This window comes from Olea europaea, chromosome 4, assembly GCF_002742605.1.
Source record: "Olea europaea var. sylvestris chromosome 4, O_europaea_v1, whole genome shotgun sequence".
Taxonomy (NCBI): domain Eukaryota; kingdom Viridiplantae; phylum Streptophyta; class Magnoliopsida; order Lamiales; family Oleaceae; genus Olea; species Olea europaea.
The window spans coordinates 14,112,922-14,139,114 of record NC_036240.1 but is presented as its reverse complement, the minus strand read 5'-3'; the positions used below and the strand labels follow the sequence as shown (position 1 = coordinate 14,139,114).

At 34.9% G+C, this 26,193-nt stretch overlaps 1 protein-coding gene across 1 annotated transcript; it reads right to left on the bottom strand.

The window, feature by feature from the left end:
* Positions 1-15,381: 15,381 nt before the first annotated feature.
* On the bottom strand, positions 15,382-18,869 carry LOC111393711 (armadillo repeat-containing protein LFR). The gene is made up of 8 exons (XM_023019382.1): positions 18,543-18,869; positions 17,486-17,655; positions 17,236-17,378; positions 16,880-17,130; positions 16,510-16,615; positions 16,290-16,428; positions 16,080-16,207; positions 15,382-15,997 (listed from the first exon to the last, which is right to left on the bottom strand). Exons 1-8 carry the CDS (start codon positions 18,733-18,735, stop codon positions 15,742-15,744), a joined length of 1,386 nt encoding a protein of 461 aa, XP_022875150.1. The 5' UTR covers positions 18,736-18,869; the 3' UTR covers positions 15,382-15,741.
* Between the last annotated feature and the right edge of the window lie 7,324 nt (positions 18,870-26,193).

Below are 26,193 nucleotides of genomic sequence, written 5' to 3'. Positions count from 1 at the left end.
TACAATCAACATAAATTGCGAATTGGAGAAAAGGGTGAAAACAAGGCTAAATTGTAAGAGATCCAAAGTTCAGGAACTAAAATACAAATACTCTAAAGTTGTGTTGGGCCTCAATTTGAGATTTGAGATGTGCTAGGGATCAATTGGATGAGAAAAGAAGTAAAGGGAGTGAAATATAATCACATTCAAATTCCAACAGAAAAAGTTGTGCTATAGATTTTTAGCCTCAGATTAAGACCTATTTTTGGCATAGTAAATGTTCGAATTCAAAAAATGATACTTTTAGAAGAATTGTAGATCTTTGAATTAGCTTTTCAAATCACTTTGAATTGCCTCGATTGGATATTGAAAGAGAAAAATATGACAAAATGCTGAGGGCTGCTCAATGTTTAACTAGGTGTGTGCCTAGTACAAATTTCCATGCGCATGCTTGTCCCCTTACCCATGCTGCCAAAGCCCATTTTTACTCTTTAAGGTGCGCGCAAAGAAAGAATTCAAGGAAAATTATTTTATTTCCTCTTTTTGAATCGCAAGTTTTGGTATGGTATTTTGTGAGTCCTTTATAACCTAAAAGAGTTCCATAATGTGGGAAACCAAGTTTATATCATTGAAGAAGTCTAGCACGAGGCAAACAAGAGTTCTACAACAATAATTGAAGATTCAAGGCTCGGATTAAAGTCAATTGTTGAAAAAATTTAGTTTTTAAGATCTTCTTCTAGTTATTTCGTACGAATGATATCTTTTCGGTATCTTTTGTATAATTTGAATATCATAATGATACGCTGAACTTGTTATGTATTAGATGAATGATGAAACCTAATGATTGCCGTTTTAAATGATTTCTGTTTTAAATTTAAAGATTAAATATTTTAGTGAATTCTCATGTTCGTGATCACTTATGCCCATTGTTTAAATACTTGGTCACCATTTAAACAATTAGTTGCTTATTATAGTGTTAGGGGATTCACAATAGGTTAGAACAATGCATATTTTACACATGGACAATAGGTGTTAAGAGTAACAATTATGATGTGTACAATCTTATGTGATAATCATGTAATTGAATACATTCTTTACATATGAACTTGGACTGGGAATTGGGTTAGGTCGTGGTTAGGATATGGTTAATATATCTAGGAAAAGAATATTAAATATTAATGAATTATCAATTGTCACAAAAACTTGAAGAACACTAACTTACATGAGTTGAGAATTGGAAATAGAAATCAGTAGGTGGATTTTGAAATCCAATACATTTATCTCATGATCTAATAAAACCAATCTTTTACATTATTCATTGCTTAATTTAGGGTGATCGCAAACTTCATATCTCTTTTTTGTTACCGACGTCGAAATTGATAAAAATCGGTAAACTATAGTTAGCAATTATTTCACATGGAACAAGAACTAAACTCATCAATTCTATTACTTGTTAACGATCACGTATAATTGTGAATTTTGTTCAAACACTTGGCCTCCATGCCTAACCACAATTTATGCTTTTTAGAACACTGATCACAAAAGAGATTTAATGGATTAACTATGATTTCTATCAAAAATATATGTAGAAAAAATTCAATTTGAGTAAGTTGATTACTAATTTTGCATCACGAAATGTGAGAAGACTAAATAGTATGCTGTCTAATCTTTCAAGTAGTGAGAGATGTTTAATTTTGGTATTTAGTCTTTTTGGATCAAACAAACTCTTCATTTAAATATAAGTATGCTATTTATTTAAATATTTAGCCTATATTTGAGCTCTATACTTTTCAAAACTTATTTTATCTAAAACTTATTTTCAATGACACATTCTCCCATGATATAAATTTACACGTAAATTTAAAATTTTTGCCTTTTCTAACAACAAACTCTCCAAAAAAATAACAATTCCAAAACCTATTTCCCACAAAATGAGGCTCAAATAAGGACTTGATAATGCTCACTTGTAAAAAATTATGTACAAGAACATCATAATATATAGTTGTCTAGGGCCTTAAAATTCTCAAGGTCGACCATCAATATTTTTTTTTGTATTAATTTTTCAGGCTCCAATGACCAAAATAATAATAATAATAATAAGAGTAGAGGTATTCTCATAATGTTTACCTAGATTTTTTTTTTTACATTTTGATATTTGAAGTGGGGTTTCCTTTGTTAGTTGGGTTGTGGATTTTCAAATTTTGATTGAGAGAAGAAAATGAAGGGAAAAGAACCACTTCTCTCTCTATATATATTTATTATTTGTTTCAAATATTTTAGGTCAGTTCAAATCGGGTTGGCCACCTATTTGTGAATTAAAACCCACAACTAACCAACCCATTATTTTAGGTCTCCTAAGTGACCTAAAAGTTGAACCCCCAACCTTTAAGGGTCCCCCACCGCCCCGTCCCTGGAGCATCGTGAGAAAGGTTAATTGCAAGATGTGCCCCCAACAGGTTAGGGAATAAGAGCTGCCTGTACACTGATATCCACAAAGAGTCCCAATCCATATTTCAGGAATCGAACCTTCACGTTGCGAATGCCAACAAAGCTAAGTATACCTCACCCTTATCCTTTGCACCACTAGGATATGCCCCAGAGGGCGGTCTACTAAGTGACCTAAGCAACCCGTGAAGAGGTTTATTAAGTGATACAAGCCTAATCGGGTTTATTTCTTGAGTTGCAATTTTTGTACCCAAGCCTAAGATTATTGTGGATGATCATGCACATATCACTTCTTGATGTCAAAAATGATTGTCATGACTATTTTTAAGCCAACTTTAAGGGACCCTTTGTGAGATAGTGAAAGGTTAAATTGTCTGTTTGTTTTTTTTCATCATCCCCTCTCTTCTCCCTCATATATCTGGAAGCCCCCTATTTATAGGAGCCTTAGCTGATTTTAAGTCATGTCAATTGAATCAGTTGCAGTGCTGAGCTCGGACGATGCACCGTCGGTCTCTCCTTTGATTAGTTGATGAGACAAGTTCCCTTCATATCAATATTTTCTTCAGGTAATGATGGCTTGCCAAGGGTAAGGGAACCAAGGTGGTTGATTAGTGCGTTTGGGGGGTTATGACATCATCTATCACAAGTGTATGTGATTGATATGGTGATGTGATAGGATGTAAAGAATCCATAATTATTATGTGTTTCGGGATTACGATAGCAATTAGACCAAGCTGAACTTCTTTGGCCGAACTAGTGTGCATATGAGGTGGAGCCTGCGAGCAATGGATACGAGACCAAAGGACGGTGGTAACAGATACCTCCTAAGTCAGGGCTGTCTGGGAGAGGGGCTGACCTCTTAAACTCAGTTGGCCCTTTTTTCTAGAAGTGTCATTATTGCAGTGCCAAGTGTCGCGTTTTTGTAAGGGGTGAACTGTACAGCATTTGTAGTGGCTTCTTTGGGAAGATTGGTTAAAACGGCGTAGTTTTGGCTAGGTGAATCTGATCCATTCATTTTCCTTTATTTTCCTTATCCAATGGTCCGGGCGAAGTCTTTTGGTTTTTCTTTACTTTAAATCCCTTGTTACCTTCCATTCAGGCATTAACTTTGTCCAAAGATTCCTTTTAAGACAGGGAGAAAATACTTTCGTGCGTCCTTCTTTCTTTTGAGTGAGGTCGTCTGTTTTCTATTTCCCAGGTATTCTTTGTCTTCTTTTTTTCGCACTTTTTTACGAGTTCGGATGAGTCTAGAGTACACTCCTGAGGAAACCAATAGGAAGAGTCAGTCCCTTCCACTTCTAGTTCTTCATTGATTTGTTAGGAAATCCTAACCCCCGTCTCTATTTCAATTATTAACCTAATAGATCCAGAGTGCCCTAGGAATATGGAGTCAGACCATGAGAATCTGAGAGGAGAAAAGGTTGAATCTCATAGGAAAAGTGAAGGGAACAACTCAAATGAGTGGAGGACGAGTTCGTATAGATCAGTGGTGACAGATGATATGTTACCAAGCTGGCAAGCTAAGTAGGCCATTCCTAGCTTGGTAGTGATGATAATACCTGAGACTTTCGACCGAGCTGATGCTCCTCAGTGGGATGCGTCTCTTTGAATTCAGTTATTCTGCATGCCAGACTGAGACTCCCAATTCTTAGAGTCATTCGTAAGTTCATTTCTTTTTTAGGCATAACTCCCACTTAGCTATTCCCCCAATGGGTAGCGAACTCTAATCACCACCTTAATCCTGTGGAATAAATTAAGGAACCTTGAGCTGAGTGTAGAGCATTTTAATTCCCTTTTTACATTTAAAGAGGACGAAAAGAACTCTGGCTGGTAGTATACTAGTGTTCTATGTATTTTTACCCCTACGACTGGCATAGTTATCACCAGGACGTTACGTTGGTCTTGAAGGATCCCTTGGGAATCCTCTTCTGCAAACTAGAACCATTCGGGGTCTATGCCAATCTATGGAGTCTACTCCTTGTTGTTTTATAAGATTCGTGCATCCCTGGTTGTCTGTTCCTTGCCCTTCTGGATTTTTCAATGTATTGGTTCCCACAATCATCATTCTGATCTCGGCCCGTGGAAGTGGGTTGCGAACTAGAATGGCCTGCTGAGTTCGTGGGCCTGGCCCTTAATGCACGAGTTTTTCTTGCCGAGGTTGGTTCGCTTCTCCTGGTTTGGCAACAAACTCTTGTAAACGATCCCTTCGGATCAAAGACTCAACCTTCTCATTCAGTTCTCGGTAGTTATCTATGTTATGTCCTGCCATCCTATGATACCGACAGTATTGGCCTTGGTTATTTCCTGTCGACCCGTTCTTTCTGGGCTACAGGCCTGTAGAAGGCTTCTTATTTCCATTCTACATGAATACTTCTTCAAGGGTGGTTTTTAATGGATGGTATTCCTAGAATTTATATGAATAAGCTTTAGGGCATTCCCTATCTCTCCCATCTCTCCTTCTTTCAGGCAAAGGATTTTTGTCTAGCTTTTTCTCCTTTGTCATACTACAAGGGTTAGGTTCGTTTCTAGCATCGTTTTAGTCTGAAGTCGCTTCCTCTGTACTTATGTAGTTCTGAGCTCGATTCAGGAATACGTGGTAAGTCTAGGACCGTCATCAAGTACTGAACACCAGAATCTTGTTCTGGACCACAATACAGAGAGTACGATCATGAGTGCGACATCATCAGATATCTTCTGAACCTTCATGGACTATTTGTTGAATCTATTCAAATAGCTTTTGAAGGATTCATTTTTCCCTAGTTTGATGCTTACCAGCCGTTCCTTGGATATAGTTCTAGCCTTAGACCCCATGAACTGGGCTAAGAACACTGTAGCTAGGTCGTTCCAACTTTTTACCAACCTCTGATGTAACCTTCTGAACCATCTTTTGGGTTTGTCTCCTAGAGTTAAGAGAAAAGCATGACACATGATAGCATCACTCGCCCCTTGTAACTCCATCCACGAAGTATACTTTTATAAGTAGCTAAGGGGATTTCTTTCTCCTTCATACGCAGTCACCTGGAAAATTTTCAGTTCTTCAAGCAGAGGTTTAGCAAGAACATCTTCAGTAAAGGGGTAATGTCACTTGGTGAAGTACTCTTCGGTTCCCCTTGTTTTTGGCCTCTAGTTCAACGATGCGCCTTTTCAAGGTGATCATTTCAGGTTCCACCTGCTCAATGGACCTTTTAGGTTGGGTTCAGCATGTCCTCGCAAAGAAGTTAACTAATGCTGAAAACCTAGCCTGTCGAATACACAGCTGGTTCTTCTAATGACTAGTTCCATTGCTAGGGCCTGGCTTCTGACTTCGTCAGTATGGCTTTTCGAAGATTCTCCTTCTGAAAAGTAGAGGGATCTTTTAGTGGGAGGCCATCTAGTCCTAGTTCTTGTTGGAGATTCCACCTCGGTATCTAGTAGGGAAATGTGGGCTTGGTTTTGTTCCAACCGACTAACCATATTTGTCAGCTTTTCCACAGCCTCCCTCATGGTGATCATCTGTAGGTTGCTCATCCTAGTTTGATCTTGTTGCTTTGGGAGACTGTTTGGGGCATCAGTTTCGTTGGGCGACTTCTGGAGATAGAGCTATGACTCATGGTTTTTTGTTTTGATTATTGTTTTCGTGTAAAGATGAGGCTATTTTTCACAATGTGGCCCTTCTTCTAGTGCCAAATTGTTGACGTCAAAAAAGATTGTCGGGACTATTCTTGAGCCAACTTTAAGAAAAGTGACCCTTTGTTAGATACTGAAAGGTTATTTAGAAAGCCCCCTATTTATAGGAAGCATCAGCGGAAATTAGGTCATGTCAATTGAATTAGTTGCAGTGCTGAATTAGAACAATGCGCCATTGATCTCTCCTTTGATTGGTTGATGAGGCTGGTTGCCATCAGGTCAATGTTTCCTTCAGGTAATGATGGCTTACCAAGGCTAGGGAAACCAAGGTGGTTGATTGGTGGGTTTGGGCAATTATGACATCATCTATCACAAGTGTATGTGATCGATATGGTGATGTGATAGTATGCAAGGAATCCATAATCATTATATCTTTCGGGATTACGACGACAATTAGACCTAGCTGAACTACTTTGGTCAAACTGGTGTGCATATGAGGTGGGGCTTGCGAGCAATGGATACGAGACCAGAGGTCGGTGGTCAACATCACTAAAGCTTGGGCAGACACCGTGTATAAGAAAATGGGTCAAAATGCAAATAAGAGTGGAGTAAGTAAAAAGACAATCAACTCTTCATTTTTTACATGGAACAAAGGATCAAGACTCGCACTATTTACTCTATCGAAACTTATTACATTTCCCTAGATTCATTATTAAAGTACTTCAATTGTACATCCAAAAATGAACCAACTTTTCGTTGCAAAACATGTTCTTGTGACAACGAACCGTCGACCTTCATTCTACACTTTTAACGCTATAGCCTATAGGTAATCAAGTACTCATTAAAACTAAAACAGTCAACTACATAGTTCCACTTTTTTAGAGATTACATTTGTAATTAGATCATCCATGGACGAAAGAATCACCTTATGATCATTTCATATCTATTCAAAATGAAATTTTAACTATTTCATTTCACAATCTTTCTAGCTTGCTTATAGAGAAACAAAAGATAGAAAAAAGAAATTTATTCACAACTAATGTTGAAGGATTTTTGTTAGGAATTAGTCATCTTTCTTAGAAGTCAAATGATTTGATCTTAAACATATGTAAGAAAAGTAATCAACATAGAAAGAAGATGAGTTGTTTCATGTTATCACTCAAAAACCATGAGAAATGAAATCTCGTGCATGGCTCTGAATGATAGAAAGAAGTTAGGATTTCTATTTTTTGATCCTACCATTTATCTTAGTTGTTACTTTTTTTTTCTACTAGTCAGAGTTGAACATGTATTATATGTTATTCTAAAATACTTTATAAGTGTTATAAAAGTAATATTTAATACCAATTTGTTGGAAGGATTTTATGAGTCTCAAATGAACTAAAATAAAATAAAATTCAAGATAAAAATTTAAGAGAAAAAACTGCACTCTCAAAACTCAACTTATATGATTCAATTTTTTGTGATAATGAATTGCTACAAATAAGCAACCTTTTTATAATACACTTGGTACATAATAATTAATTGCTAATGCCTGAATTTAAACACCCCATTAAAATTTCTAAATATATGAATAGATATAAATTAATTTATATTAACCCTAAATTCATGCATATCGAGATTCATCAAGTCAATATTCATTGAGCTTAGATTAAATTAATTAAGAATTAATAAAATGAAATTCATACATGACATTAGACATATTATAATTAGTATTTATTACATATTGAAAAATGAAAAGTAAGGTATTATTGAAATAATTGAATAATGGTAGGGTTAAAATCGATCAAAAATTATTATCACTTGATGTGATATTTAATATACTAGTCAGAGTTAAACGTACATTGTACGTTATTTTGAAATACTTTATGAATGTCGTAAAAGTAATATTTGATAGCAATTTGTTGGGAGAACTTGATGAGTCTCAAACGACCTAAAGAAAATAAATTTAGATTAATCTATGATTCAAATTTTAATATTATAGATTAATTCTACTTCACCTTCAACTACTCAAAATTCAATATTCCTTTTTTATTTCTAATCAAACGAAATACATAATTTTTTGAAAATCATAGCTTTTGCCAGCATCATATTGAGTGTTAATACAATTTAAAAAAAAAAAAAAGCATTATATTACGAATATTATTAACGATTACTCAAAAGAGATTGAAGGAGTCTCAACCGTCATTACCGTTAGTTTTCTACATTAAGTACTCATGTATAGTAGGAATTGCTTGCTGTTCAAGTTGTGCTACCATACAATGGTTAAATTTGCAATTTAATCACATCTTTCAAAGTCGAGAAATTTCTCGTTCATATTAGGTAGCCCATTTAACTCATAATTTAATGAAAATAAGCATATTATAAAATGAATAGTAAAAGCATAATCAATTAGCAAAACAGCTAGTTTTCGTTAAATTTATATAGTCATTCTTCCATTTATGGAGGTAGTCTTGAACTAAGGTTGTTAAGAATTATGCACTAAACCGATACCACTTTATTAGTAAATAAATGAACGAGTATAATAAGACACTATGAATCAAAAATTGCCCAAAATAAAAAAGAAAAAAAATCAAATCAAATCCTTGATAAGACCGATGCTCGAGGAGCAGTCTCAAACTGTTGAGTGCTGGCCTGTCGCTCGATCGCGCCTTGTGGTAAGCGAGCACTAGAGCTCCTATTTTGAGCACTCGAGGGAGATCAAGGGGCCGGCAAGCGCCAATGCAATGTTTTCTTCTCCATCCTCAACTTGAACTCATTCAAGACCTTTTCGAGTCTACTACGAACTCCCAAATTGAATCTAACTTAAATTCCTAAACAAATTTCCGCCAGAATTCCCAACTAGACTTCAAATTGAATTTTCAAGTAGTCTTTCAAATAGATCTCGAGTCATGCCCTAATTCCAACAAATTTTACCTTGACACGAATTTTACTTCAATGAACAAATAATCAATTAGCAAAACAGCTAGTTTTCGTTAAATTTATATAGTCATTCTTCCATTTATGGAGGTAGTCTTGAACTAAGGTTGTTAAGAATTATGCACTAAACCGATACCACTTTATTAGTAAATAAATGAACGAGTATAATAAGACACTATGAATCAAAAATTGCCCAAAATAAAAAAGAAAAAAAATCAAATCAAATCCTTGATAAGACCGATGCTCGAGGAGCAGTCTCAAACTGTTGAGTGCTGGCCTGTCGCTCGATCGCGCCTTGTGGTAAGCGAGCACTAGAGCTCCTATTTTGAGCACTCGAGCAAGATCAAGGTGCCGGCAAGCACCAATTCAATGTTTTCTTCTCCATCTTCAAGTTGAACTCATTCAAGACCTTTTCAAGTCTACTACGAACTCCCAAATTGAATCTAACTTAAATTCCTAAACAAATTTCCGCCAGAATTCCCAACTAGACTTCAAATTGAATTTTCAAGTAGTCTTTCAAATAGATCTCGAGTCATGCCCTAATTCCAACAAATTTTACCTTGACACGAATTTTACTTCAATGAACAAAATTTTTAAAAATTCTTCACCTGAAGACAAATTTCATTGTAAGGAATAAAACTTAACTCTTCAATCAAAAATCCACAAAGTCCAACCAAGGCAAACTCAATAAATAAAATACTGAATCTAAGCATTGCTAAGCAAAATTACATTGGCACCAAAGTTGCTTGAATTATCCCACAAACAACAAGATCACAAATAACTTAATAATAATTATCAAATAAGGTAGAAACGTACCCTTTAACAGAATTAACACAACTAATTACTTTTGTGGAATGTTCTTTCTAGACTAAATACATTCGACCGCACTTAAAGAAAATGAAACAAAATTAGCTTCACCATATTTTGTGAAGAACTAATATCTCTCCCTGGTCTATATCTAGAAATTGAATACTAAGGCACCACTGGTAGTGTGGCAAATTGGAATTACTCTTAAATTCGGAACTCGACCAAGATGTATTCTTTAGTATGGATCTTAAATTAAACTCCAACAGTACTAAACCAAACTTATAATCCACCTGACTCCCTAATTTCTACTAAGTAATATCAAGAAATCCTTTACAACAAAGCAAAACAATTAACTAGGACAACACCTACACGTTATTTGTACCCTTTTGAATCAAGAATACACAAAGAAATAAGATTTCTTTTCAAATTTGGAACATGTCTCATATCATCAAGTGTCCTAACAATCCCATCAAACATCAATTCTAACTATTCCAATACCTATTATCCTACAATGTGTATTATTACCCAATACAAATAACACCTTCGAAAAATGTTTCATATGTTGGAAACAAATCCAGATTAGGGCACATGAAATGTGCAAGCTTTGTCAAGAATCCAATCCTCACTATGTTTGGAATTGAAAGTCTAGAAATGATTAACCTAGAGGGGAGTGAATTATTTTTTGAAACTTTTTCCAAAATTAATTCTAGATATAAACCAATATGATAGTAAATATGTCAATTAAACAAATAGACACAAATAAGATAGTAAGTAAAGACTAAATTGATAAATTCAAATAATAAGCGCAACTATAAAAGCAATAATTAAAAGGGAGAGAGAATGCAAATGATATAATTGTGGAGGTTCAACTCAAAATAATGATCTACGTCCTCCGTTATCAAGCTCTCTGGTACGAGCAAGGTCGTTTCACTATGTTGATTGACTTATGGTGCAATCCAACCCTTTAAAACGCTTTCGATGACTTATAAACAAGGAGCACCGATCCTGTACAAAGTTGAGATTTACGGGACCTCACAGAACCCCCACTATTGAGCTTTACAAAATCTCAATATAATCCACACAGTGACTTACAACAAGGAGCACCAATCCTTACACAATGTTGAGCTTTTCCGATCCTCAACACGACCCACACTTTATCAAAGTGATTTTACAATCAAATTTTCTCTTAATAAATAATACAAAACAAATTAAGTACTAAGAGAGAATAACACTTCAATGAATAGTAACAAATGATAGCTCGAGTGTTAGATGAAAAATTTTGATGAAAATGACAATTAAAAATTAGGTTCAACCAATCAAAATATTTCAATGAGAAGATGAAAAAGAATTAAATGCAATGTAATTTAAATAATTTTCTCAATAAATATATCTCTTTTAATGAATTATTATAATAAATCAAGTACTAAGAGAGAAATGAGAAACTTTGATGAATATAATATTTTTACAAGTTTAATTCAATCAATCAAAAAATTTTAATGGGAAGATTAAGATGAAGTAAATACTATGTAAGTTCAAAAAGATCTTCTCAAGAAATATCCCTTTTTAATGAAAGAGTGTAATAAATTAAGCACTAAGAGAAAAATATGAAACTTTGATGATATGATAATTTTACAAATTTGATTCAATCAATCAAAGTTTTCAATATGAAGAAATTAAAAAGTTTATGCAATATAAGTGCAAAGAACTTCTTCAAGAATATATCTCTCTTTAAAAATTGATAAAAATAAGTTGAGTACAAAGATATATGAAAAACTTTGATGAAGGAAATGATTCAAGAAATTTAATTCAACAATCAAAATTTACAATATGAAGAAGTATAAATATTCATGTAATATAAGTGCAAATACTTTCTTCAAGAATATATCACTCTTTTAAGAATGATATAAATAAGTTAAACACAAAGAAAGTTGAAAAACTTTGATAAGAATGATGATTAAGGAGTTTGAATAAATCATAGTTTTTGATATAAAGAAACAAATGAAATGAATGCAAAGGAAAGCTCAAAGAATTCTTGAAACAAAAATATCTCACTTTGATATACTTGGAAATCTATTGAAGAATGGAAAGAGTGAGGATATTTATAAACTTCAAAAACGAAAAAGAAATCTGTATTTGTGGAAGACTGGTCCAATCGACCGTCTCTTGTTCGGAAGATAAATATAATTGTTTGTACCGCAAAAATCAGAAGTTAGAACGGTCAAATTTCGGACCGTTGGGGGAGTTCGGTCGATCGCCTCCTAAGGTTGGTCGACCGCCCCGACAACGCAGTATTTTTATGTTTTGGCCCCATTTGTTTCAATTTGAAAGTTTTAAAGTGCATGAACCTTTGAAAAATAATTTTAACTAATTTTTCATAATAAAATTGTTTTTTAGAGTCCAAATATTACTTTTAAAAATCATTTTTATATTTGATCAAAACGTTATATTGGAATAAAATGCACAAAAATTATTTTTAATGCATAAAAGGATTTTGAGCATAACCCTTCATTGTCAAATATCAAAGTGTTAGTACATTTATATTTTGCCTAAGAAATCAAGTCTTTGATCTTCCTCAGAAGTTTCTTCCATGTTTGGCTCTTGAACTTTTGATCTTTATCTTTCTTGTCATTAGTTTTCAATGCTTGACTTTTCATGGCATTTATCTTTTAAGCTCTGTCTCAAATGATTTGACTTAAATGCATAAACAACTCTCAATTTGATCTTCATTTCAAGTTCAATATATATTGCTTAATAGATTTTAACATTGAACTATCATCACTCAAAATAAATTGTTAGAAACAATATTAATCTTATTTGTTATGATCAAAATATTGAGAATGAAATCAATCATAGGTCAACCGAAGTCACCTTCAAAAATATCCAAAAGTTCTCCATTATCGTAGCAATCTTATACAATACTAGCTTTACTTGAATTTTCTAATTGTTTTTACTTATGATTTGTAGAAACTGATTTATTCTTATTCTACAACTTATAACAATCATTCTTAAAGTGTTCTTGTCTCTTACAATAATTACAGACTTTATTACTCTAATTAGACCTTGATCAACCTTAAATTTCCTTTATCATACTTAACCTCCAAAGGTTCCAAATCAACGGTGATTTCCATAAAAATAGTTAGATGATCCTCTAGTGATGTACTTTCTATCATACAATGATAATACAATTGCTGCTTCAAGTACAATTTGCTAGTTAGACTTTTCGTCATACATAACAACTCCAATTTAAACTATAATGCAGCTGCAGATTTCTCCTTCAAAACGTCCTAAAGAATATTATTAGAAAGATGAAGATATATCTGTGATAGGGCATTTTAATCCTTATTTTGTCTCTCCTCCGTACTTCAAGTTGATGGCATCTTGTCAAATCTCAATAACGCATCATCCAAATCCATCTGAGCAAGCACTACTTGCATCTTTACCTTCCAAATCAAAAATATGGTGTTGCTATCCAATGACCAAATATCATACTTCATAGTGACATAAAAAAAACAAAAAACAAAACAAAAAAATCAAGCCTCAAATTGAGTTGATTGAACCTCACTTTGATATCATTTGTTAAGAATTATGTACTAAGCAATACCACATAGTAAATAAGGGAATGAGTATAATATGGCAATATGAAAATCAAATAAGAAAACAAGATTAACGTGGTAAAAATATACCGCGAGCAAAAGAAAAAATTTATTAGTATCAATAATGGAGGATCAAGGTGCCAACGAGCTCCAATTTGATGTTTCCTTGTTCAACCTCAACTTGGACTCCTTCAAGACCTCTTAAAATCTACTACAAATTCCCAAATTGAATTCCAATTTAATTTCACAAATAGACTTCAACTAGAATTTCCCAATAGGCTTCAAATAAAATTCCCAAGTAGTCTTCCAAATAGAATTTCATACCCTAATTCTGACAAATCATTAGAATAATTAAATGAAACATATATATTCTAGCAGCAATAGATCAAATATGGTAAAAATTGACCTCTTTAGCAGGGACAAAACTTAAATCCTCATATTAAATAGATAATACTTAAAAGTACAAACCAACACACAATTAACGAGATGTGTAGGGAAATGGTTGTTTGTCAATAAACAAAGTAATGGTTAAGTTCAATTCATAGGAGCATAATTAAAATATGTAAATTAGAAACGAAAAGAAATAAGGAGAATGAAAAGAAATCCAAGGCAAGTGATTACACTTATTCATTAAGACAAAATTATCCAACAACGGTGCTAAGGGATTACGGCAAATTAATCTTCTATAGGATAGGCAAGGACCCCAGGACTATTAGCTTCTTTCTTCCCCATGTCCTGCGATTTTCCTCTTTTGTGGCATCTTATAGTAAGATCACCCGTCTGGGGACAAATGTCCTTCTAAACCAGACTTGTCTCCCAAGATACAACTTGTAGTAGAAGCACTTCAAATCATAAGCAATAGCGAACTCGAATGAATTTTTTTCTCTCTACAAGAAACTAATTTTGGAATGATTAATGGAGAGTTTTTACAAAAGATTTTGAGGTAATGCTCAATGCAAATGATATTAGATGCATAATAGAAGAAACACATCCAAAAACTCAACAACCGTCAAGAAAGGATGCATACCTTGCTGTCGCTAGCTTGTAACTGGCCTCACTCCAGCGCCAACAACATATTTTCAACAGAAACTTTTCGTCCACCTGCTGCTAGCCTATCCCTCTAGTGACAGCTTCGGCACTCAAGCGACAATGCTATAGGATTTTTCATCTTTTCTCCTCGTTTTTCATTCCAACTTTGAACCACAATTTTTCATTCATCCGAAATTAGTTTGGAGATTCCAAATATACTACGACAATGTACTTGATAAGTAAACTAAGTTTACTTTTATAATTTGATTATCGAATCAAGTCCAAATATTTTATTGAAGTTGACACAAAGTCAGTTTTCAAATTTATACTTGATCAAATTTTTCAATCTTCAAACAAAATTCCAACACACACATTGCACCCAGAAAGGCGCTTGTAATAGAACCTGCAAATGCACTCTGCCACTCTGCTCTTGAATTTTCTTCATGCCATGAACACATAAACTAAGCTCCCGTTTGGCCCTCATTATTTCTCATTAAATTAAATTAAATTTTTCTCTCTCCTATTTTTAACCACATAATTTTCAATAAAATAATATTACACGTAAATCAAAAACTTTTCTTTTCTTTTCAACCACTCATTTTTAAAAAAAATACTATTCAAAACATTATAATCTCCAAATAATGGGGCCCAAACGGTAAGTTCACCCAAAGGGTAAATATACGGCCAAAAAGAAAAAGAATGGGATAGTCTGATTCGAATTGAAATTGTGAGTCATCAATAACTTTATATCAAAGCAAGAATTCCTTTTGACCTGGGCATATCTCATTTCACGATTCAGATGGACTTTGACTTGACTGAAATCCTACAGCCAATCTGAAATCCTACTGCCAATCTACTTGTATCTCTCATTTCGATTTTGTTTAAATTGCCCCTTAAACAAATGTAACAGTACAAAGCAGATTTCACTAAATGGATAAACGAGGACAAAAAAGTTATTAATCTTTGGGTGATTATTTATTTGATAACTTTCGTAATCATATTGTGTATGTAACCACATGGAGGTTTTATTTGGGAGGGAGGATTGTCCTCAATAATCCAGATACAAACAAAAGCACAAGGTTATGGAGAATTCAGTGCTAACCAATGCTTTGCTTTGGGAACCAGGCACGGCAAGAGGAGGCTGCTCTACCCGTGACAAATGGTTTGATTCGACATTCCTAAGAATCAGAGGGATCTTACATGGAAACGAAGTGATTTACAAACAAGAGCCTAGTACAAAACCAAATCTAGTACAGCGGTCACCAAGATTATAAAAACTGAATGTTGAAAAGCACACATAAATAACTACTCCGGACAATTATAGTTGTACTGCCGAAAACTCTCAAATTATGCAGGGTCTTGGTTACATGCCCCAAATGCCACGAGCTGATGCCACTTTATTGCTTGGTCGAGATGTTAATTCGTACAATATTCGAGCAAAGGTGTCAGAGTATCTCGTCTCTGTGAAAAGCATCTCTGCAAATGCATTTTCATATGCTAACAGCAGGGGCTTGTTCTGAGGCTCAGATACAAGATTCTCCAAAATTAATGCCGCTTTCCTGCAGACTTCTGGTACTGGGTGTGGTGTCTTGATCACTTTCATCAGCCGATCAACTGCCCTGAAACATACCGCAAACACAAGTCTAACAAATGAAGAACCTACAGGTATTTAGCATATAGAAATATATGAGTTGATCTAACCATCTCTCGCTAGCGAGTTTTAACCGGCAGTCCATATTAATTTCTGCAAGGTTGTATAGTGCACCAACAGCAGCTGCTTGAGCATCACCAGCTGGGAAGCTCATAATATCAACTAATCGCTTGTAGATCTGCGGTTTTCATTATTCTTGTTTAAAGCCAACTAAGTTAATGTTACAACAAAACTTAAACATGATCGGAGACAGTGTTGACCTGTGGAGCAACTGGTAGAAGGAAAGGTTCATTATCAGGATTAAGAATCAAACGCCCAAGTAGTTCTGCAGCAGCACAGTGCCAGGTTCTAACAGCAGATCCCAACATTCCCATGATGGCCTGGATTGCACGTTTTTCTCTGACAGGGCATTTACCACAGATTTTCAGCATGTGAATTATTGAAACGTTTATGAAACAAAATAGAAAATCGAAATCTCACGTTATTTTGATATATGAAGGCTTTGATGAGCTAAATATTCGAAGGTCTAGCAAATGGCCCAGATTCATGATTGTCTCTAGGGCATTTGTGACAAGCTCTTCATCCTCTGCCAACGTTTAAGGCATGTTAGAAGAATGCAAAGCAGAAAACATAGAAATGGATAAAGAAACGTGCTACAGAAGCATCCTAGGAAGAACCAAATCCTGTAGTATTGCTCAGTAGATTCTCTCCTAGGTCATCAGTATCACCTTAAAAAGTGATGCATGATAATACACAAAGTGAAAAACCTTTTCAACAATAGGAAAATAGAGTCATGAAAAACTTGCAAAAACACAAAAGAAAGTTAATGACGTGTTGAATCTCTTTTAACCTATGACATAATCTTCCAGGCACTGAAACATTGTTTCAAGGCAATGACGATTCTGGCCCATTGCAACTTCATTTTCCGGCATAAAAGAAAAGTTGCGAATAATATTTGAAGCAGCAACAGCACACTGCTGCTTTTCTGCCCGCCCTTCCTCATCCAGATTAAAGATGCCATCTTCCTCAAACCACCAGCCTGAAGGGAAAGGCTTGGTAGCAATCTTTCGTGCAGACGCATCCTTATTGGCAGAACCAGATCTGGTGACACCATGAACGCAAACAGTTATCAGCTTCTCCTCAAATATCATCAATGTTACGAATCCACATCTCAAATTTACGAAGTTTAATTTCTTTGTGCCTTACTTAGGTTGTGGAATGGAATCACCAGAGCTCAAGGTCTCATATTCATTCCCAAATCCAGTAACAGTGGAATTTGTACCCAGCAATCTCACTCTTGGCTTCTTCATAAGAACCCTTGGCAGGTTTATATCACGCCAGTCATCGATCTGCTCTTATTACAATTGATTTCGTCACATTAGCAGGGTAAAATACATAATTACATACAGACAATAAAAAGGAGCGAACATATTGAATTGCCAGGTGAAAGACTTACAACTTGAAGTAGAGCATCGAGCAATCCAGGAATCTTGGCAAGAGGAGTTGCATCTTTACGAATTTCATCTTTCTCTTTAAATGAGAGCAATGTGAGAGCATTTAAGGCCCATGTCAACTCACTCTTCAATCCACTTTGAAGAGCCAAAACTATCCGTTTATTATTCTGCTCTGGTAAAGCAATAACAGAAGATGCGAATACACATGCATGAGAAATGGTAAAGCTATTGCAATCATTTCAAATACGACTGGTATTTGAAGTTCTATTGCACACATCACTTTAATTTCTGAGTATAGATCCCCATCCTCCACCAGGAAAACGAAAAACGAAATAAAGAAAAAAACAGAACGCCAATTCGGTGGTCCCTCAATAAAAACAAGATCTCACAATCTGGAGAAAGAAACCTCCAGATAAAGCCCTTCAGTTTATGAAATTCTTTTACCTACATCCATGAATTTTAGTCCCAACCAACTAGATAGAACCGGAGCTTAGAAAGGCAACCGTTGAATGCCCAACAAGGTCAAAGCTTTCAGTGTATTTGTTCTGTAATAGACTATCGAGTAATAAATAAACAAACTTAACAGATCTATAATGTCTTTCCTCTAACCTAGTAGATGTAATCGGATTTATAGTTTCTTTCCAAGAAGGTTAATGGCTCTCTGCCTCTCTTTTTCTAATTTGTATACAGTTGTCAAACTAAAGGACGAATCACATTCTCTTTCATTTCATATCCATTAGTGGAATAGCACGAATATCACAACTCCTTTTACAAATTAACCTAATTACTTAAATCATAAAACCCTAATCATGAACTGGCACCAAGCTCCTTAAAACCCCAACTGTTCTTTTAATTAGCACTTAATCTTAAAACAATTTCTATTATCCAAACCAAAATTCAAGGATTTTATCATTCGCCTAAATATTTGACCAGACCTGGATACAATAAATTGCAGTTGTGATGCTGTTGTATCCGTGCACGCTCATGAGTTTGTGTGTGGAAAAGAGAGAGAGATAGAGAGAGAGAGAGAGAGAGACTAGGGCTATAGATGAAACTTACCAGCGAAAGCAGAGTGAACTTGGAGAGAAGGGCCGAGTAGAGTGGAAGGAGCGATGGAATCACCTGACGTTGCCGCCGCCGCCGCTGCCAAAGCGCTGTTGCTTCCGCTGCCGAATGGGCGGCCTCTCTTGGGGGCCGGAATGGCGGAGCCGCCGAATGCTCCGCCTTGCTTGCTCTGCTCTCTCTTCTGCATCTCTCTCTCGTCTCTACCTTGGTGCCTGCGCAAGCGGGGGTTATTTAAGGGTGAATTCCAAATTTAATCACCAAACTTCGTTGAAAGTAGCAATTCCGTCCCAGCTATTTTTTCGACGCAATCCCATCCACTGAAGACGGCGTCATCCTAAAAACCTGTTAAAATAGGATAAAAAGATAATCTCCCTTTGCATTAGAAGAAAAAAAAATGTAAATAAATATATTAGAACCTGTTTGAACACCATTATTTTTTAAGAATGTATTTTAAATAATAAATTGATGAAGATTGTATGGTTAAAAAGTAAGAAAAATTTATGCATTTGCGTATAATATTATTTTATTGAAAAATATTTGGTTGAAAATAAAAGAAAAAATATATTTCGAAAAGTGGTCACTCTATTGTCTGGGTATGACATCTGAAAATTAAATCGAGAGGGTGTCAATTGTAGAAATGTCAAATCAATCAATTGGATGAAAATTATTTGGATTGAGACGAAGCTATGGAAGATGCCTTGGATAATGAAGGCACATCGCTTCGAAAATATGTTGCAACAAACAGCAGGGCCTCCATTCGGACATAGAGGTTCGACCTCCTCATGTCGTTTGGACAGGGCACTTAACTCCTTTGTGCTTCCTCTATTGATGGCCACGATTATGTCAAGTAAGAAAATTGATGTGGTGTGCAAGCCTTTAGCTTTTGCTATTCCTTAGCTGCCTGCCATAGTCAATAATAACAGATTCATACGATGAGGCATAACAATGGTCCCCACATCTCAACATGAATATTTATATAAGTTGTGGACTTTCGTAGGAGAGTGGTGCAAATAATATATTAGAAGAGAGGGCTTACGAACTAGCTCTAAAGTTCAACTTAGCTGAGGTGTTGCAGTGATTGATGTTCAATATCCGATAACCGTGGTTGGAATATAATGATGATATGACATGTTTTTCTATGATTGGCAAAGCGTCAAAGTGTATTGTAGTATTACTTATTTCGAGGTGACATTAGATGAAGTGAACAATTCCCTATGTCCAAGCATGTATATTTATATAATACATGGGCCCCTTAATTGATGACGAGGCCTACGAGTCGAGACGATGTGTAATGAAGTGAAGTTACTTTGCATCGACAAGAGCAAGTATAAGGGTGAACTCTCAATTTGGGATAAGAACTTTCATGGAAAAAAGCATTGTTGCTGAACGAAATCCTATGTTTCGGGGATGGGGTCCCTATACATGGAGATAACATAGTTGCAAGGATGAATTCCCATGTTCCAGGATCAAGACCTTTCATTTAGGAGGATTGTATTTGCATAGGTAAATTCCATTTTGCAAAGACAAGGCCTCTGAAAGTAAACGAATGGTAGATTCAAAGTGGTACATCTAGTGTGAAAGAACATTAATGAAACAAGTGCAACGATTGAAAAGGTTGCATGTTTTCAAAAAATTGCAATGAAGGCATTGGTTGGTTTCAATACGCGTTATGCCAAGCATTTAATGTACACTGATGCTTTGGCCTTACATTTTATGAGGTGACACGCCTCTATGCATACGTGAATTGCATAGTTTCGTCCTAGCCGTTAATTCAATTTAAAAATGATACCCTTTCAAGTCAATAGTTCGAATGAGTTCCATATTTTGATAAGAGAACTCCGACGACTAAATTGAAATTTTGGTAAGTTATTTTGGAGATTCAATCTAGACTTTAGCAACGAAACAAGGTTTAGGTTACGACTTCTTTAGATTTCCGCTCTTCCATAATCGATTTTCATTTCTCTTTTTGAAACACTAAATCTTCAGAAATGACTTCCTGTACCAATGAGGGTTCCAATCAAGGATTGATGAAGGTAGCATCTAATGTTGGAATGTCCTACGTTATGACCTTTGAGGAGATCATTGAGGCAATGAGGTTGAGGCATAGTGTATGTACAATACAGGAGGACCCAATAGACTATAGCACCAAGTGGGGACGCTGCTGAGGTGCCCTTGAATATTACAAAGAAAAACTTAGATAAACTTGGGGCATATTTTAAGATCCCTGATACCATTGACCTTTTGCTGTTCGAACCATATGAGAAGGGTTGCTATCTGAAGTCGAGTTGTGTGGCCGTAAGCAAGACCATCCTTAAGATAATGTTGCGTCTGCCTCCGTACTGATTCTTTCGGGGCTGTTGAAATCATATATTTTAGCACCAAAAAAATTGCATCCAAACTCATGGAGCCAAATGATGGAGGTTTAGAAAGAGGTCTCTCTGGGTATGGACAATCCCCTCTACATGCGTCAAACTATTTTCCACCCCTAGCTCATGACTTTACACATCTTATTGATTGAAGGACTTGTTGGGAATCTACTTATACATGCACAGCGGAAATTTAATAATTTTCGATTCCCATCCAATAGATCTCATTGTGTTTGGTTAGGGATTGTGATAAGATTGTACCTTTTGTCAGATCTGCAATCTTTTTGCTTTTCTTTTCGTTCCATCAACCTTGATTTGCCACCACAGCTGTCCAATTGTCCAGCCTCCAACGGTGATCCACACAGAGAATATGATTGCAGCCTCTAGGGTTTTCTCTTGTGCCAGCAAGAATAATAAAAACCTTAATGGACCTCAAACCCTAGTTATGTATTTATATAAACCCAAACAGGCTCGGTCAGGTCCGGTCCAATGATTAATTAATCCAATTAATTAAACCCGGTCCGTGAATTAATTAATTCAATTAATTAATTCAATTAATTAATTCGAAAATATAAATAACAAATCCAATTAATTAATTTATTCAACGATTGTTAAATTAACCAATTGGCAATTTGCAATCTTCCAATTCTCTTTTGTGTGTGACCCATTAGGTTCCCGACCACGATGCCTAACGACGTGAAATATTATTTTGATCTAATCAAAATTGATAAATTAAAACATCCTTTTAATTTATCGTCAATTCACATTCGCCGTCCCTGATTGACATCTAGCAATGTGTCAGGGCAATACATGTGACGGGAAATGTCACGTGGTATGACAAAACCAAATTCGTTCGTTTACCGTGAAACTATAATCCCTTCGTCAATATGATCCGATCAATTACGAGATATGGAGTTGTGTCAATCTCGATCATCGATCATATCTTTCACTCCACTATTAAGTCAATATAAATCGAAAACTCCTTTTCGACTTATGAGTACACCTCGACCAAGGATTTGATCATTGACTTAATTGGATGAAACGCAGATCATAATCTCCTACTATCTAAGAGTGACGAATCCTTTATTGATCAATCACAACCTTCATACGATTCTTGACGTACCCGAACGATTTCGTATTAGCGGCCCTTTTCAGAGCAACATCCAACACCGCCAAAGTATGACTGTCCTCATATAAGGTACCATGACGACCTCAAGTCAAAGGACCAATTTCACTACCGAACGTTAGAGATTAACCACCGACACTCAGATAGTTATCCATGTGGAATCTCTCGACGGGTCTCCAATGTTTTGTTCTATAACAAACATCCACGTGTTCACTTAAGTGTCACCACACTTTAACTTGTGAGATCAGCTACTTACTTCACAAGTAAGAAATGCCACACGTGATGGTCTATCCGTAATAACGATATCCGTATCTCGTTATTACTTACGACCATGGTTTATTCAAGATCCAATTATATGTAATTTGTATCTCACAATCACAACTCCTTGTGATTAACAAATTACAAATATTCGAATCTACGGACTCTATTATTTATTTAATTGTCTATTAATTAAATAATAGATCTGCCATTTAATTGCATTAATTATATATAAAAATATTTATGTCCAAAGTTGATTGGACCTAGGGCATAATACTTACAACGCTAATGTGATATTAATTGATATACAGAATTAAATGAATTATTTAATTCCACCGTTCGCTTAACCAATCATTTAGTGCCACCTAAATTGGGTTGCAAATCCTGTGAGATTACATAGTATTATTCATTTTTTTTACATATTAAGTCCCCGTTTAATTTCCATTCTTATAAGAATGAGAATGAAAAATACAGTCGTTATTGAACCCACATAAGAGAGAGGAAGTCAAATATGATGGTTTGAAGTGATGGATAATGATCATATTTATCATTTATAGGGACAAAGAATGAGAAACAGACGGGAGTTAAGTGCTTATTTGATACAGATTTTAAGCAAATTAAAATCAGTTTTTTATCGTTATTTCACTATTTCAATCGTAATCTTTAAATTCTTCTCCCATAGATAGGACTCACTTTATCTCTAACGATCAAAAAATCAATTATTAAAATCTCTATCAAACAAACACTAACTCAACTTTTAAAAAAAAAATCCATGGTCACGTTCTCAGTCCGTCAATGCATTAACTACTATTGGTGCTTAAGTCAACATTGGAAGCACCCATTTGCAAATATATTAAACATTTAACTACGATTTAGATGTAAACTTGGATTTAATTATAATGATTACCACTTTGTTAGGCACTTGTCACGTGGTAACGATACAATTATTTACGGAACTGGTGAGCACAGGATCCTCCCTCCCATTTATATAAAAATAAAGACAGCTGGTTTATCTTGGAAGAGAAATTATCATAAACTAAAAGCTGTCATTTGAAAAATTGTCTGGTAATTAATGATGTAACAAAAAATTTGGAAATATGATGCGGTGTCCATTCTTATAAGGGGATCTACTTTAAATAAATTATATTCTATACGGTGTGTGTCCTTTTTGAGTTCCTACAAGAGGTACAATGCTAAGATTAAGTTATTGTTTTTATTTTCAAGTGGGTATAGATTTACTTGATCTGGATGTTGCGATTTTTCACAACTTTTTTGGGTTTTCTAAATAATTATTGTTGAAAATTTGTTTTTGCGTAGGAGTGGGCATGGGTAGTGCTGGGTCAGTTTTTGGCCCCAACCCAACAAGGTGGCTCGATATAAAATCAAACCAACCCAACCTTGGTAAATACTGAAACCCAACCCAATCAAGTTTCGGTCGAGTCGGGTTGGGTTGGTCGGTTTGATATGAAGTAAAACTAGTAATGGAATTCTTTGAATTCTAGATAAAGATATTACCTGAAAATGCTAAGCTGTTGTGTCAAATCTTTGATCTTGAGGCTATAGACAGTTTGAGGGATGACAAGGTTCCAGGCACCTCTTTGAGACCAAAACAAATGGTTTGTCCATTGAAGCTGCCAATCGTCCGAGAATCTAAAAACACATAGCATAACATAGTGATTGTAAATATGCATATTCCAATCAAACGAATTATAAGACATGTCTTATAGAAACAGTGAGAAGAAAGGATTTTAACAAGACTAGAGACCAGAGTTTTTACTAACAAACATAGTAGGAATAGCAATTATGACCAAGCTCAGTTATATTAATATATAGCAAAAGTAATTCTGTAATATTAAAGCTCTGCAATATTAAGTGACTTGTTATCATACCCAAAAAAAGATAAAAAAAGAGAGAAATAACTAAAAAACAAAACACTATGCCCTGTTTGATTTTGTTAAAAATAGTATTTTTAGTTGATTTTGATGTAAGTTGCAAAACAGTTAAAAATCTTAATATCATGAAATGTGTGGATAAAATTAAATTTTTGACTCTGTGAATAGTGCATGAATTATAATATGTTCTACAAAAAAGATTATTGAAAGAAATTAACTGTGAATAATTTGAGTTGAATGTTTAATAGATAAACGAGAACAACAATTGTCCTTAACATTAAAATAGTTCATGTCCGAACATGAAATTCATTTTAATGTTCCAGCTATAGTTGGCATAAAACGACATTTCTCTAATTTCAATACTAAACCAAAAGGCAATGGTAAAAAGTATATTCATACAGGTAATGTAGCAACCTTTGCTCATCTCCAACGTGTATGTCAACTTCTCCCTTTCGCAGTGGTCTACTTCTTTTTAGTTTCTCCATATTTGTAAAAATATGGGATTTACATCTAGTATCAAATACCTAAGAAACTCGTGAAGTAGACGTAAGGCACGCAATATTCCTTCCAATGACCTTTCATTCTATAATGAAACCAAGGGTCATTAGATTTGGTATTTGTCCTTTCGCTTATACTGTCTTAACCATATTGGGTGCTTTCACAAAGCCCCTTTAGACTTCCTCTTAATATCTTTGAAGAAATCAATGGTTTCCCCATTACCAGCTTCGATAAAGGGGTTACAAGGGTCATTAGATTTGGTATTTGTCCTTTCGCTTATACTGTCTTAACCATATTGGGTGCTTTCATAAAGCCTCTTTAGACTTCCTCTTAATATCTTTAAAGGAATCAATGGTTTGCCCACTACTAACTTTGATGTTGGGCTTAACAGTCTTAAGCATATTAAGCAACTCAATAATTGTACATTCAAGCTTATTCATGTTAAATTCATAATTAGTTATGAATAGCTTTCTTTGACAGAGATTGCAGAACCAAGTCACTACTTAGTTCATTATTTATGATTGAACACAGTTGAGACGTTTCTCAATGTCAATCATCTTCAGTGTCTAAGCATCGATTGAAGATTACTCTGTCATTTTGCACCAATATAATTATTTGGAAGTCTCATATCCTTCCACACATAATTATTATCATACAACCTTTTGTAATGAAGAATTATGTGTTAACATCTATACTCTCAAGTTGTTTTTGTAATTCAGTGACATAGTTGCAAGTATCATATACGTTGCAGTACTATTATCATCACTGCGTTTACTATAGTAGCCACCTCTTCTTCAATCGAGTCATCAGCAGGTGTCTCTGGAAAAGGGCTACTCAAGGACGTGACCAATTTTCTCATGCACAAGAACAATTCTCAAATTGCAGTGTCAATCAAGAAAATATAGTTTGGTTGTTGTTGGCATCTAGTATGCCATTCAAAAGATATGGCTACTCAGATTCAATATAAATGTAAATGACGAAAAGGAAAAGAATAAAATATATAAAATGCATTAATTAATTTAATATGGTCTTTTATTAAATTAATTATGCTCCCACTGTTTAAATAAAATTTATGACCCTCTCACATAAATTTATGGAGTCCATGCTTGACTCCCAGTGGGTTGGGATCCCATCTATTATATTAAGACCTTGAGTGTACTCAACAAGCCCTAATATTATATTTGGGTAGATACTATTATCAATTGTATCTCCATACAACTCCCAGATAATTTAGCTGACAACTCTTTGTTTTCACACATCTTATGTGTTAGCTTAACTTGCCTCTAAAATTTATCTCCTTGAGTGTACTCAACAAAAGATAAATTTTAGTTAAGTCAAACCCATCATTCAGAAATATCAAATATTTCATAGTGTCAAACATATCCCTAATGGACCAGCCTTGAGTGTACTCAACAAGCTGAGACGATTTGGGACTCTGGTTTTTCACTATAATGATGGAAGGCGATTACAAATGTGACTTAATATTTTATAGAGGGATTTTGCAT